This window comes from Phocoena sinus, chromosome 6, assembly GCF_008692025.1.
Source record: "Phocoena sinus isolate mPhoSin1 chromosome 6, mPhoSin1.pri, whole genome shotgun sequence".
NCBI classification, from domain to species: Eukaryota; Metazoa; Chordata; class Mammalia; order Artiodactyla; family Phocoenidae; genus Phocoena; species Phocoena sinus.
Window position 1 is genome coordinate 48024356 of NC_045768.1, and position 13897 is coordinate 48038252.

The 13897-nt window shown below is 37.2% G+C and overlaps 1 protein-coding gene across 3 annotated transcripts in view; it reads left to right on the top strand.

Moving 5' to 3' along the window:
* The window catches only part of ABHD17B (abhydrolase domain containing 17B, depalmitoylase), a 40580-nt gene extending 27390 nt beyond the window's left edge, over positions 1–13190 (top strand). For 2 of the 3 annotated variants that reach the window (XM_032635870.1, XM_032635871.1), the window contains exons 2-4: positions 3694–4163; positions 8543–8722; positions 11659–12999. In XM_032635870.1, the coding sequence (XP_032491761.1) occupies positions 3697–4163; positions 8543–8722; positions 11659–11878 (867 nt within the window). In that variant the 5' untranslated portion in view covers positions 3694–3696 and the 3' untranslated portion in view covers positions 11879–12999. Of the gene's footprint in view, positions 1–3693; positions 4164–8542; positions 8723–11658 lie in introns of all 3 variants that reach the window. The other variant, XM_032635869.1, reaches the window with a different exon arrangement.
* The last annotated feature ends 707 nt before the right edge of the window (positions 13191–13897 follow it).

The window sequence follows — 13897 nt, forward strand, 5'->3', positions numbered from 1 at the left end:
CTATTTGGCATTCTGAGCTATTTCCATCTGAATTTTCTCTTAATTCTGAAAAATTATTAGATTGTCTTTATTTTCTCCTCTTTTTTTGGAGGGGACTCCTATAGTGATATTGGTATTTCTACTGAAATCCTCCTTAAATTTTCTTTTATATTTTCCATCTCTTCGTCCCCCTGAAAAATTCCATACCTGGGAATTCTTCAACCCGATTTTCCAGCTCACTAATGTGTTCTTCAACTGTTATCAATATTTGTACCCAACCCATCAGTTTAATTCTTTATTTCAGATACTGATTTTTTTATACCAGGGATTCCAGTTGAACTTTTCTTTCTGACACTTTTTTCTGCTTCATCTTTAAGTTTTCTCTCTCTCTCACTCCCTCCTTCTCTCTTTCTCTCTCTCTCTTTTTTTTTTTTTTTTTTTTTCTGCGGTACATGGGCCTCTCACTGTTGTGGCCTCTCCCGTTGCGGAGCACAGGCTCCAGACGCGCAGGCTCAGCGGCCATGGCTCACGGGCCCAGCCGCTCCGCGGCATGTGGGATCTTCCTGGACCGGGGCACGAACCCGTGTCCCCTGCATTGGCAGGCGGACTCTCAACCACCTGGGAAGCCCCCCTCTCTCTCTTTTTAAATAGGTTTATTATAACTTAGTTTAAATCCTTGTTTTGTCTGGTCCAAAAATTCAGCTACAAATTATTAAATTTGTTGTATGACCTTTGTGTACTCTCATAACTCTGTTTTCCATCTGTGATTACTCACTGCCTTGTCTCCTCAAGATTTTGTTGTCAAGAAATAACTAGTAAATAAAATGTTTATATTCAGGTGAGTTATATGAAACAAATTGGATTTAAATTATCTAAATTTAACAAGATATTTCAGTGATTTATCAAGAATAAGATATTCTCCCTCAGTAGTTTGCCCAGCTCTGCTCTGATCATACTAAAACATAGGTTTATTTATTTTATTTTCTATTGTGAAAATTTTCACATTTATAGAAAAGGAGAGAATAACTTTTTTAAGCAAGTCTATGTTGCTGCCCTATATCAGACCTATCATTAGGAAAGTGATAATTTCCAAGTTTATGTTATTAAGTGGATACCAGTTGTCTGGGTTTGAGGCAGTGGAGGTGGGAATGATTTCTTCTGCCACCATTAAGAAGGTCAGATTGTCTTTCATTTGACTTGACCCTGGCACTGCACCTTTTTCTCGTCTAATTTTTTCCTTTGGTGTTCATCTTCAGAATCGTCTCTGCAGCATTATATTTGTTCGGTCAGCCAGTTTATTTCAAAATTACTGTATTATATAGTACATAAAAGTCTTCACGTTCAAGTGGTAATTTACAGGAACATAATATAGTATAGCTATATACAGTTTACTTAATCAAGCTTTTAATATGCTCTTCAGGGTCAGCAGTTGATGGCGTGTAAGGTAATTGGGGGTAAGAAATGACCATAGGTAGATTATTAAACGGATAGCACTGATATATTGTACCTTCTACCTCATCTTCTTTTTCCAGGTTATCTCCTTTGATTTTAGGTATTTTTGTTTGGGGATCATCTCCTTTGGAACTGACCCTTTGAACTCCCTTCTCTGCCATCTTCACCAGATCCTTTATCCTCCTGACCAGGATAATAGATTTGTAGCCAAATTCTGTAGTAGACTTTGCTAATTTATCACACATTCTTTGCCTGCTAAGCCCTGGACATGCTCTCAGAATCCTCAGTACAACATGTCATGGAGCCAGTTAGAGTTAGCACTAAGGATGACAGCTAGTTGTCATTTTTGTTCTATCTGACTCTTGTTCCAACCAGAGTAAGACATTAACTTATTCAGGCTATATTCATTTTGAAGGCCGAAAGGGAATAAAAATAGAATAACAAGTAAAGGTGCTTCCCATTAGCCAAGAGACATTTTTCTGTCCTTCCCTTACTCATCTTTTAAAGCCTTTCATGTCACTCCTACTCTTCTCTCTGCTGTTTCTGCTTCTTTCTACCTAATTAGTTTACACTGGGAAATTAACACATTTGTATTAAGCAAAACAAACTAGATTTTGAATCAGTAATTAATGAAAAAGGCATTCATTTCTTTCCATATGTACTCAACACTTCAGTCACTCTTCTGAGGTGATAGTTTCTCAATTTTTGGTAGGATGAAGTTCTTTTTTTTCCCCTATCCTTTTATTTAGATTTTTTGGGAGAAAATTAGGTGCCACCAAACCTCTGGAAGGTGTTTGTTTTGAATGCCTTCTTCCTGGAACCTAAGCAATGGTCTACTGCTAAAAAGAGATAGGAATTTGAGAAAGGATAATTAGAAGGAAATGCTGGTAGGGCAAACAAGTAGTACTTTATTTTGTTTCTGAGTTAATATGAGCTGTGGATACTTTTAAAATATTGATGAAAAAGGCATAGGAGAAAGTGGACCATTTCTGAGTGTGTCAGCTCTACGGCCATTACTATGTTAAGTGCCTTAACGATATCATTATATTTGTTCTTCACAACCACTGTGTTCATTGTAGGCATTGGCCTCATTTACTTATGAAGACAGTGAGGGTCAAAAAGGTAAATAATTTGCCCAAGGGCACACGGCTAGTAAGTGCTACCACAACTCTCTGACTTCAAACCTTATGTTCATTTCCATCTAACCATTTAGGAAATTTTCCTTGAGCAGATCTTTTTTCCATAATAATGCCTTCTTAATTTGGGCAATAATTTCATATATACATTTTAATGTTTTACAGGTTATTTAGGCCGTTGGCACTATGGCTAACATAATAGGCTTCTGAGACAAATATGGCTAAAATAATAAGCTTCTGAGACAAATAGTGTTTTGAGCCCTTGAAGCAGTGTATGTAGCCCAGTGATGTAGGACGATGACTGAGCCTGGTGTCAAATCCTGGCTCCCTCACTTCCTCACCTTGTGCAGGTTTCTTTTCTCAGACTACCATACAGGGTTGCTTAGAGGATTAAACATGCTGATATGCATAGAACCCTTAGCACAATGCCTGACAAATAGTAAGTGCTATTATTATATATTTACTATATTAGGTTAAATCCCTAGCTTCTCACAAGATTCTGAGAATTTTCACTGAGTTACACAGAAATTAAAAGCTAACTAAAGATATTTCATACCTACTATGTTGTTATTTGTAGAGAAATAACAAATTTATACCTCTACTCTCTGGTAAGAGTATCATTTTTCATATTTTGGTAAAGTATTATAAAATATCAACTACTGGGCTTCCCTGGTGGCGCAGTGGTTGAGAGTCCGCCTGCCGACGCACGGGACACGGGTTCGTGCCCTGGTCCAGGAAGATCCCACATGCCGTGGAGCGGCTGGGCCCGTGAGCCATGGCTGCTGAGCCTGCGCGTCCGGAACCTGTGCTCCGCAATGGGAGAGGCCACAACAGTGAGAGGCCCGCGTACCGCAAAAAAAAAAAAAAAAAAAAATTCAACTACTATTTGCAACATGTCACATAGTATTTGAGTCCATTTCCTGATCAGGAATATTTGTCTCACCTCATGATTTCAAGTGTTTCTAGAAAGATGCCAAAAATCTATTTGGGAAAGCATACTTCATATAATAGTAGTAGACACTGTCCAGTAGAAGAATTTACTGGTGTCTTTGTTTTAACTTTTATTGTATGCAAATGCAGAATGGACATTCAGTGATTAAAACATGACTATTCTTTTCTTTTTCAGAAGATGAATAATCTTTCATTTAGTGAGCTATGTTGCCTCTTCTGCTGTCCACCTTGTCCAGGGAAAATTGCTTCAAAATTAGCATTTTTGCCACCTGATCCAACTTACACGCTGATGTGTGATGAAAGTGGAAGTCGCTGGACGTTACACCTATCAGAGCGAGCAGACTGGCAATATTCTTCTAGAGAAAAAGATGCTATTGAGTGTTTCATGACTAGAACCAGTAAAGGCAACAGAATTGCCTGCATGTTTGTGCGTTGCTCACCCAATGCCAAATACACTTTACTCTTTTCACACGGAAATGCTGTTGATCTTGGTCAGATGAGCAGTTTTTACATAGGACTGGGATCACGGATTAATTGTAATATATTTTCATATGATTATTCTGGATATGGTGCAAGTTCTGGTAAACCGACAGAGAAGAACCTCTATGCAGACATAGAAGCTGCTTGGCTTGCTCTTAGGACAAGGTAAATGGTGATTGGGAATTGTTTTCCACATTTGTGATGGCTGATAAAATTGTCTTGTATAAGAATAGAATAAAATCTGTTTTTGTAACACATCTTGAAGTACTAAATAAAGATTATATTTACCAGTATAAACCTATGAAGAGTTACACTTTTAGATTGTAATTTTAAATTTTGTATAATAGCATAAAAGAGTTTGACAGCTTGTGTGTGTGTGTGTGATTTTCCTAAAAATGTAAGCCAGTGAAAAATGTTTAGTTTTAGAAACTTATTGGATTGTGGTATAAAAATGTTTATTCAAAGTTGCAACATTTCAAGGGAATGAGAGAAAAGTGATTTAGCTAATCATTCTCTTGATCTGTCATTAACAGAGTAAGAGGCTAGATTGTTAAAATCCTAAGGCAGGGTTTGCATCATTTTATATAATTAATAATTAAAAATTAATAAATAGAAATAACATTTATCTTTGCTAGTCACAAAAATACTTATAAATTTTTCTTGAAAAAGATTGCAGTTTTGTATACTTCAGTGTATTTTCTCATCAGTTAATGTACACTAAACAGAAAGATACCTTAGTACAAATTATTCTTCATTGTACATTAATAAGCTGCCTGACTTCCAGAGGTTTTTTTTGTTTGTTTGTTTGTTTTTTGCCTGCGTTGGGTCTTCGTTGCTGTGCGCGGGCTTTCTCTAGTTGCGGTGAGCAGAGGCTACTCTTCGTTGCAGTGCGCGGGCTTCTCACTGCGGTGGCTTCTCTTGTTGCAGAGCACGGGCTCTAGGCACACAAGCTTCAGTAGTTGTGGCACACGGGCTCAGTAGTTGTGGCTCTCCAGCTCTAGAGAGCAGGCTCGGTAGTTGTGGTGCACGGGTTTAGTTGCTCCGCAGCATGTGGGATCTTCCTGGACCAAGGCTCAAACCCGTGTCCCCTGCATTGGCAGGCAGATTCTTAACCACTGCACCACCAGGGAAATCCCTCCAGAGTATTTTAGACTGAAGCTAGAGTACATAAAGAAAATCTACCATTCCTAATTTAATGTTTAAATATTAATGGTTTCAGTTAGTTGGGAAGAACTTTCTCAATTTCATTAGTAGATATAACCTTTTTTAGAAAAATCTTTAGAAACATTTACCCCTCCAAGATGTATAGTAAAACTATAGTCTCATAGCAGAGTTCTGTATAAAAGGGATTCTTAAGTCAATTGAAATGATATGAAAACATATTTCTGACAAGTAAGAAAAAAAATAGATGGTAAGTAGTAATTATGGAGTTTAGGAGTGGGAGGAAGGCAGGCACAGAGCAGTAAAAATTTATAAACTTAAAAACTACCTTAGGGCTTCCCTGGTGGCGCAGTGGTTGGGAGTCCACCTGCCGATGCAGGGGACGCGGGTTCGTGCCCCGGTCCGGGAAGATCCCACGTGCCGCGGAGCGGCTGGGCCCGTGAGCCATGGCCGCTGGGCCTGCGCGTCCGGAGCCTGTGCTCTGCAGCGGGAGAGGCCACAACAGTGAGAGGCCCGCGTACCGCAAAAAAAAAACAAAAAAAAAACTACCTTAAATGACCACAGTCAAAATATGCTTCGAAAAAGAAAAAAAAAAAGCTTCGGTTATACTCATGCCAGTCCCCTCAAACCCGCAAACAAAACTGAGTTCCCCCTTTCAGATTCAACCAGTTGAATATAGTATATATAATACCTGTCAGGAAAATATGATAATTTTTTAATAACAGATTTATTGCAATATACTTCACATACTATAATTCAACTTCAGTGAATTAGTATAGCTTTTAAAGGTGCTAAAAGCAGATAGCCTTCATTATTAGTGCTTCCAAGTAGCACAAAAGTATAAATTATTCAAGCAAAACATGTTAGTATCCAGTTAAGTGTTCTTTCTATGTTTATGTAAAAGAATCCCCTCTTGTAAGTGGTCAGCTTTATTATTTTTTTTTAAATCTTATCAGATATCAATTTACAGGAACCTTTCTTAAGTGATTTCTAGTCTGGGTTAATTAATGTTTTTATACACTCGACCAGTATGAATGAAGACTAGGAATAGAAGAGATAGATTGCTACCTAGTCCCACATACTAGTTTAGCATAGAATTTCAGACTTAAAATTTCTCTTATGTTGAACTCTAAATATGGTTGGAAGAGTTAGTAAGGGGAAATTTTATTTAATTTTTCTGAGCCTCTGTTTCTTAGTCTATTTAATGAAGAGCTTAAGTTAAATGATCTCCAAGATTCTTTCCAGTTCTTGAATTCTGTCATCTAATAAAATGTGTGTAATTAGAATTCATGCCTTTCATTTCGTTTACTTGATTAAAGTAAAAAAGAGCTTAAGTAACCAGGAAGGGAAAAAATAATGAACTTAAATAATTATTATTTGAATAACCTCCCTTTAAGGATAATTGAATATCTATAGTAACCATGTTTCTGAACTTCTGATGGATCAACAGAAAATAAAGTATGAATATTCACTATGCAGCCTTTCCCCCACAGTATTTGAGCTCATTATCTGTGTGCTATAATAGAAAAGGCACTGGACCTGGAGTCAGAATACCTGGGTTCTAATTACTGGTCTGTCATTAACTTACTCTGACTTTGAACATCTGCTCAGTAAGCAGCCAACCTAGATTAGATGGTCTCTGAAGTCCTTTGTAACGTGTACTATTCTAAAATTCTGTTACTGCTTTGAGTCCTCTGATAGTAAATTGGCAGCTGCTTCAGCTACTCTGGAGCCTTGCCATTGCTAGCTTTAGCCTAAAACCCATCGTTGCCACCCACAGTTCTGCTGTTCAGCTAAACAGCATCCATGCAGCCCCAAGCGTTATGCTGATGCGATGCTGCAAATGTTCATTTTCCTAATTGCTTCATTCCTATGAAGCTAGGTCTGTTGCAAAGAAAAAACCTTTTCTTTTTTAAATTTTTTTTTTAAGATTCTGTGTAGAGAAATTATTTATTTATTTATATATTTTGGCTGCATTGGGTCTTCATTGCTGCGCGCGGGCCTTCTCTAGTTGCGGCGAGCAGGGTCTACTCTTATATTGTGGTGCGTGGGCTTCTCATTGTGGTGGCTTCTCATTGCGGAGCATGGGTTCTAGGCGCACAGGCTTCAGTAGTTGTGGCTCACAGGCTCTAGAGTGCAGCCTCAGTAGTTGTGGCACATGGGCTTAGTTGCTCTGCGGCATGTGGGATCTTCCCAGACCAGGGATCAAACCTATGTCCCCTGTGTTGGCAGGCGTATTCTTAAAACAGTGCATCACCAGGGAAGTGCAAAAAAAGTTTTTCTGAGTTTAGTTACATTTAGAGTCAGTCTGTAGTAGATGGAACCCAATCTTTGGGACATGGTCCAAATTCTTCTGTAGGACTGATTTGAAGAAACTATGGAGAGGTAATTAGCTCCTATAGTACCTCACTTACACTTGCAGTAGTTTATAGTTAGGACAGTTATACTGTACACAAGTAACAATGCCTGGAACATAGTATATACCCAATATAATTGAGTTAGTGAGTTCATATATTTAAATCTGAATCATTTTTAAGGAAGTATTCATAAATCACTGACCCATGTGGCTTTTGGAATTCTCATTCATCTATTGATCTTTCCAATCATTAGTCCATTTCTATGGGTAAATAAATGCAAATCTCAAGAAAAATAAGTAATTTGCTCTTGGCTAAAACAATACATACATTTTATTCATCATTCCATACTGTAACTATATGTTGCATTTTCATCACTATGACCACCAACTTCAGAAAATAAAATGAACCACTTTTAATGCCTAGAGAAATAAAGAACCTTTTTTACATTGAATGGAAAATAAACACTAAATCTCCATTAAATATCAGTCCATTAAAATATTAGTGACATAGTATGTTCCAAATATAGTCAATAATATGCTACATTGAACTGCCTAAATGATTTAATAAATTCATTCCTTAAGATTAAAATTTTAGGGGCCTTCCCTGGTGGTCCAGTGGTTAAGAGTCTGCCTTCCAATGCAGGGGACGTGGGTTCGAGCCCTGGTCAGGGAACTTAGGATCCCGCATGCCGCAGAGCAACTAAGCCTGCACGACGCAACTAAGACCCGACGCAGCCAAATAAGCAAATAATTTAAAAAAAAAAAAAAAAAAAGATTAAAATTTTAAGAGACCTCAGCCATTATTTTTCCAAAAGATAGACTTGAAACAGATGAAATAATATAGATTTTATTGTGGCATTAAATATGTTAGTGATGACTAAGAAACTTAAGTTTTAAATATAAATTTATTGACATTGTCTCATTCTGTCATTCTTTTTTAAGAGTAAGTCCTTAGTAGTGATTGAACACTTCATACCAGTCTGACTCTCCAACTCTTTTTTTTTTTTTAAACTTCTGGACTCTGTAGATATGGCATTCGCCCTGAAAATGTGATTATATATGGCCAAAGTATAGGGACAGTACCATCTGTGGATCTTGCTGCTCGGTATGAGAGTGCTGCTGTTATTCTTCATTCTCCTTTGACCTCAGGAATGCGAGTCGCTTTTCCTGATACCAAGAAGACCTACTGTTTTGATGCATTCCCAAAGTAAGTATTAATATTCCTATAGTTTAATTTGAAGAAACTTTTGAGGGAATTTTTTTCCATCACTTAAGGTATTCATGATATAGTTCACTCAGCCATGAGCTCCTATTTTACATATATTTTAGCAATTGTGGAAAAATTACTTTGTGAGGAAGGTGGTGGCAGGACATCTGTCAGAAGGCTGAAGTGTTTGAGCAATAGTAACCCAAGTGAAGAGTGCTGAGAGCCTTATACCCCAGATGGTGGCACTAGTATTGGAGATAAGAGAGTGAATTTGAGAAAAAATTGATAGAACTGAATGTCAGACTGTATATAGGATGCTAAACAAAAGAATTTGAATATAATTCCCAGGTTTCTGACTTGAGCTGCTAATGGACGATAGTACCATCCAGTGAGGTGCATAATACTGGAGGAGAGGAACAAGTAGAGGGAAAATGAGACACATGTGCATAAAATATGAATGAACGGGGCTTCCCTGGTGGCGCAGTGGTTAAGAATCCGCCTGCCAATGCAGGGGACACGGGTTCGAGCCCTAGTCTGGGAAGATCCCACATGCCGTGCAGCAACTAAGCCCGTGTGCCACAACTACTGACCCTGTGCTCTAGAGCCTGCAAGCCACAAGTGCTGAGCCCGCGTGCCACAGCTACTGAAGCCTGTGTGCCTAGAGCCTGTGCTCCACAACAAGAAAAGCCACCGCAGTGAGAAGCCTGTACACAGCAACAAAGAGTAGTCCCCACTCGCGGCAACCAGAGAAAAGCCCGCGCTCAACAACGAAGACCCAACACAGCCAAAAATAAAATAAATAAAAATGTTTTAAAAATCTTCTGTAAAAAAATGAATGAATGATGTCTAATTAGTGATATCTGATTTACAAAGGAAGTGAATTGTGAAAATATTGAGTCTTAAATGAGCCAGAATAATTACTGCCCCCACAAAGTCTGCAAACGTAAGTGTTAGACAAATTTAAAAGAAGGGCTACTTATCCTCATGCTTCTCAACATAGGATGGTAGTTCCCACTAGCTCTTCTTCATTGTTACAAAAAATTGACGGCCTATTTTTCTCAAAGAAAGGAAGGGAAGAAGTGACAGGCTAGCAAATTTCAGTCTTATTTCCTTTCCCAAATTGGTAGCAATACAAAGATTCTTTGTGAATGATAGATAGGCCAAAGGCCAAGTCACCACTTGATTCTTTATAAGAACAGCAAGGGTCATTTCAAAAACAAATTTTTTCTTCATTAGCCAGTAAGGGGTTACTTTGGTAGGGAAGCATATGGGAGCATATGATATTATCACCAGAGCAGGCTGTGGGAGGTTTTTGGTTTTTACATTTATTGGGGGTTTGTTTTTGTTTTAGAAAATGGTAGATTGGAAGGTATGTGCATTATACTTTGTAGCTGAATGGTAGAAATGATAGGGAGACAATTGGGGTAAACTATTGCCAAGTTACATCTCTGTTTAGCTCCCTCTTTCATTTCAGCTGCACCAACAGAATATGCAGCACTAACAGTAAACTGTTTGAAAAAGATCATACGTTTCCTTTTTTATTTAATTCTTCTACTATTGAAGAGTTGATACCAAATAATATACCCAAGCATTTTTTCCTTACCAAATGCTGCCTTGAATTATTTCATTGATGATTTTCTTCTTTTTCAAGATTCTGTCCTCATTTTATAGTTATGCCTTGCGCCTCTTTCTCTTAGAAAATTTTTAAAGATTGTTCTTTGTAAGGTTTTTTCTTTGTATTGTTTGTCTCTTCCAAGTTGCCCTTTCTTACTGTTTATTTTGATCCTTGTCTTATATGTAAAGTGACATCTCCTCTGATGTCTGATAATTCTTGTGTGCTCATATGGAAGAGTAAGGAACTAAAGAGCTGAGCTGAAGTGTGGGGAATTAAGACTTGTTGACTGAGAGTTTCACTATCCGGTGATCTGGCCAAGCCAGTTAGTTGGGGATCCCACCCCGATGTCAGTATTTATTTTTCCTCTTAAGGCAGATATATAGTCTCCAAAGAAGACTCTCCCTACAACTATCTCTTAAAAGGTGGAGGCTTGGCTGCCAGCATTCTGGGAGCCCAGTAGGGAAAATGGGTTCATAGCAAACAACATGTATATGTTTACTTGCTATTTGGTACCTCTGCTTTAAACTGTGTCCGGCAATCCCCTAGTCCACAGACCTTCCAGTTTTAGGTAGAGGGCATTTACCCAGCTGCAAAAGGAGGAGGAAAGAAAAGAACTGGGGTGGCGGGGGCAGGGGTTCAGGACACTATTTCTTAAACAGACTTTGAACAAATTCTGTAGATTTGAATCACCCGCCTTTATCTGCGTGTCAGTTCCTAGCCTTCTGGGGGTATTCCATGATATAAATTGGATTGGTTCTTAACTTTACCCTTCTGTCCTCTTAAAAATTATGTTTTCTCCTATACTTTTAATCTGTTATCTCACATATTCATCTGCTTTCCAGCTCCAAAATGTTATGTTTTATTATATTCTCCCTAATTTTGTAGTAAATACCCAAAACAAAAAAAAATATTTTGCTTATCATTTTAGTAGGATATTGGGAGGGAGAAAAAATTGTGAATGCAGAGAGGTATGAAGTTAGCACATAGCTGAAATGGTCCTTGGTTTCTTCCTCTCCTTGCAACCTAAGTTTCTGTGCTAAAATATCAACATTGTAGAAAGGCGAAGTAGGATGACTATAACGATTGAGTGATTCCCTCAAAACAGAAGTGCATGAAGTTAACGTCCTCAGATAATCTTAAGGTAGGGAGTAATGTAAAGATGACTTTTGAATCATATTTGAAATCCAAGAGGTATCTATCCCTTCTGAATTGATTCAAAGATGGTTCTGATATTTAAATTATCTAATATAGCACAAGAAAATTTTTTTTGTTTCCTTTTCATACTTAATTTGTTGACTTCTTTCCTCCTCTTTCCCTACAGCATTGACAAAATCTCTAAGATTACCTCTCCAGTATTAATAATTCATGGGACTGAAGATGAAGTCATTGACTTCTCACACGGCCTCGCATTGTTTGAGCGTTGCCAAAGACCTGTGGAGCCTCTGTGGGTTGAAGGGGCAGGTCACAATGATGTGGAACTTTATGGACAGTATCTTGAAAGATTGAAACAGTTTGTGTCACAGGAACTGGTAAATTTGTAAAATATTCTGAAAATTTGCATACTGGGTTTTCTTTCTTGCTGAACTGCACTCTTTGGTAAATAACATAAAACCTGAAGGTTTTGTTTGCAAATCATGTCAGTTGCCTTCATAAATGTACAGGTAATGATTTGTTAACAGACTTAATGAAGGTTTTAATTACCAAACTAGAAACTGGAAATAAAAGTATCATGCAGTCAGGCTATGTAATTTATATTTTTTCTGTGAATTTTTTTTTTAAACATCAAGATGAGTACTGTATGAAATTTTAATTCTATAAGATCACACGCTATGAAAGTATTGCCAAATGCTTTTGCATATCAGAAACAAATTTATAAATATTTTTAAAACATCTCAATGTACTAAGTCTTATCCTGGTATACAAATGTAATATTCTTTCAATAGAAAGCTGTATATCTTAAACAATTAAAGTACTCAGAATAAACCGTATGAAAACATGCAAGTTCACTAAAGATGACCTAAACCCTGTTGTACAGGGATAGAGATTTAAAGGTTATTTTATTGTAAAATACATTGAATTTTCTGTATTCCCTGATTATCATACATTTTCTCCTTTAAAAAAAATGATGTAAGTCTTAATTTTTATGCCATTTGTTAATTTGCCCACTAGTTACCTTGTAAATGATAAAGTCACAATAGCACTGAATTTTAACTAGTTTTGATTTATAAGTTTGGTACTGTGAGGCAACTACTTAAAATTTTCATTTTAGTAATTTAAAAGGCATTTAGAGCTTCAAGAATAATTTTGTACGCAATGTTGTTTTAAATTTTGACTAATCTCGTAGAAATGCAATACTGTCACTGTTAGAAAACCTGAAAGTCCATTAGATGTTCTTTAAGACCACAAACAGACTGGCTATTTGATCCCTTTTCACTTTGACTATTTTTAAGAATAGGACCTGTTGTTTTGGATTACTATCTGAGAATTTCATGGATTTACTCCTGGATGCAGGAGATAAGAAAACGTCATAACTTTTATATTAACGAATGTAGTGAAAAAAATAAAGCTCACACAAAAACTAAGTTGCCTTTCCTTGAATGAATCCTGCTTGAATAAAACAATGAAAGAAAAATAAAAATAAAATTAATGGTATGTAGTCTAATTTGTAAATGAGTGAATATTGAAATAATACACACTGTGGATATATTTTAAGGCCTTATGTAGTTTTAATTGTTCTGCTTGTTCTGTGGTTATGTCTAAGACTATAGTGTATGACTCTCTTCAAAGTATATCAAGTATTGTGAATGCTTTGGTTCAGATGTGTCAAATTAACAGTAAAACAAAAATATGCCACTCAGCTGTGCTTGTTTTTGTTCTTCCATGCTCCTCACTCCTTACTTAGTACAGGGACTAAAAAAAAAATACCATTCATCTTTATAGTACATAGATCTATAGTTTCCTAAATTTTATTATTCCTTCTTTCTTTTAGAGAGGTTTTTCCTTCTCAAGATTGTCTTAAAGCCTATACGTTTCCTTCTTTGTACAACATACACCCTAGAGTTTAACTGTTTTCTTTGATCACCTGGGAAAATCAAAATATTGATCACACTAATTCAGTATTCACTCATTCATCCAACAGATACTTATTGAATGTTTAAATCATTCAAAACCCTATGCCAGATAAAGATAGACATCAAAAAAAAAAAAGACATCAACCTTGTCCTCGCAGCCTTCACAGTGTAACTGAGACAGACACCTTATTGCACAAGTATTATTACTGTTTGTATAAGGCTGAAGGAGCTTTGTAGGGTATTATAATAGGTAAAAGGTGCTTTTGAGGGAACGTGGGAAGAAGGGCAAGGAGGAGTCCCACAAAGAAGTGGTATTTGAACTGAGCTTTGAAGGATGACTAAGAAAACACTGGGCCTGGGTGGTCCGAGGGGAACAATATGTGGAAGCCTAGAGGAAGGATGGTGCGTTTGAAATTAAGAACACCGGTCAGAGGTCAAGGGGAAATGATGGCAGAGGGATGAGGGTGGCGGCTGACAAGCTAGTTAGCG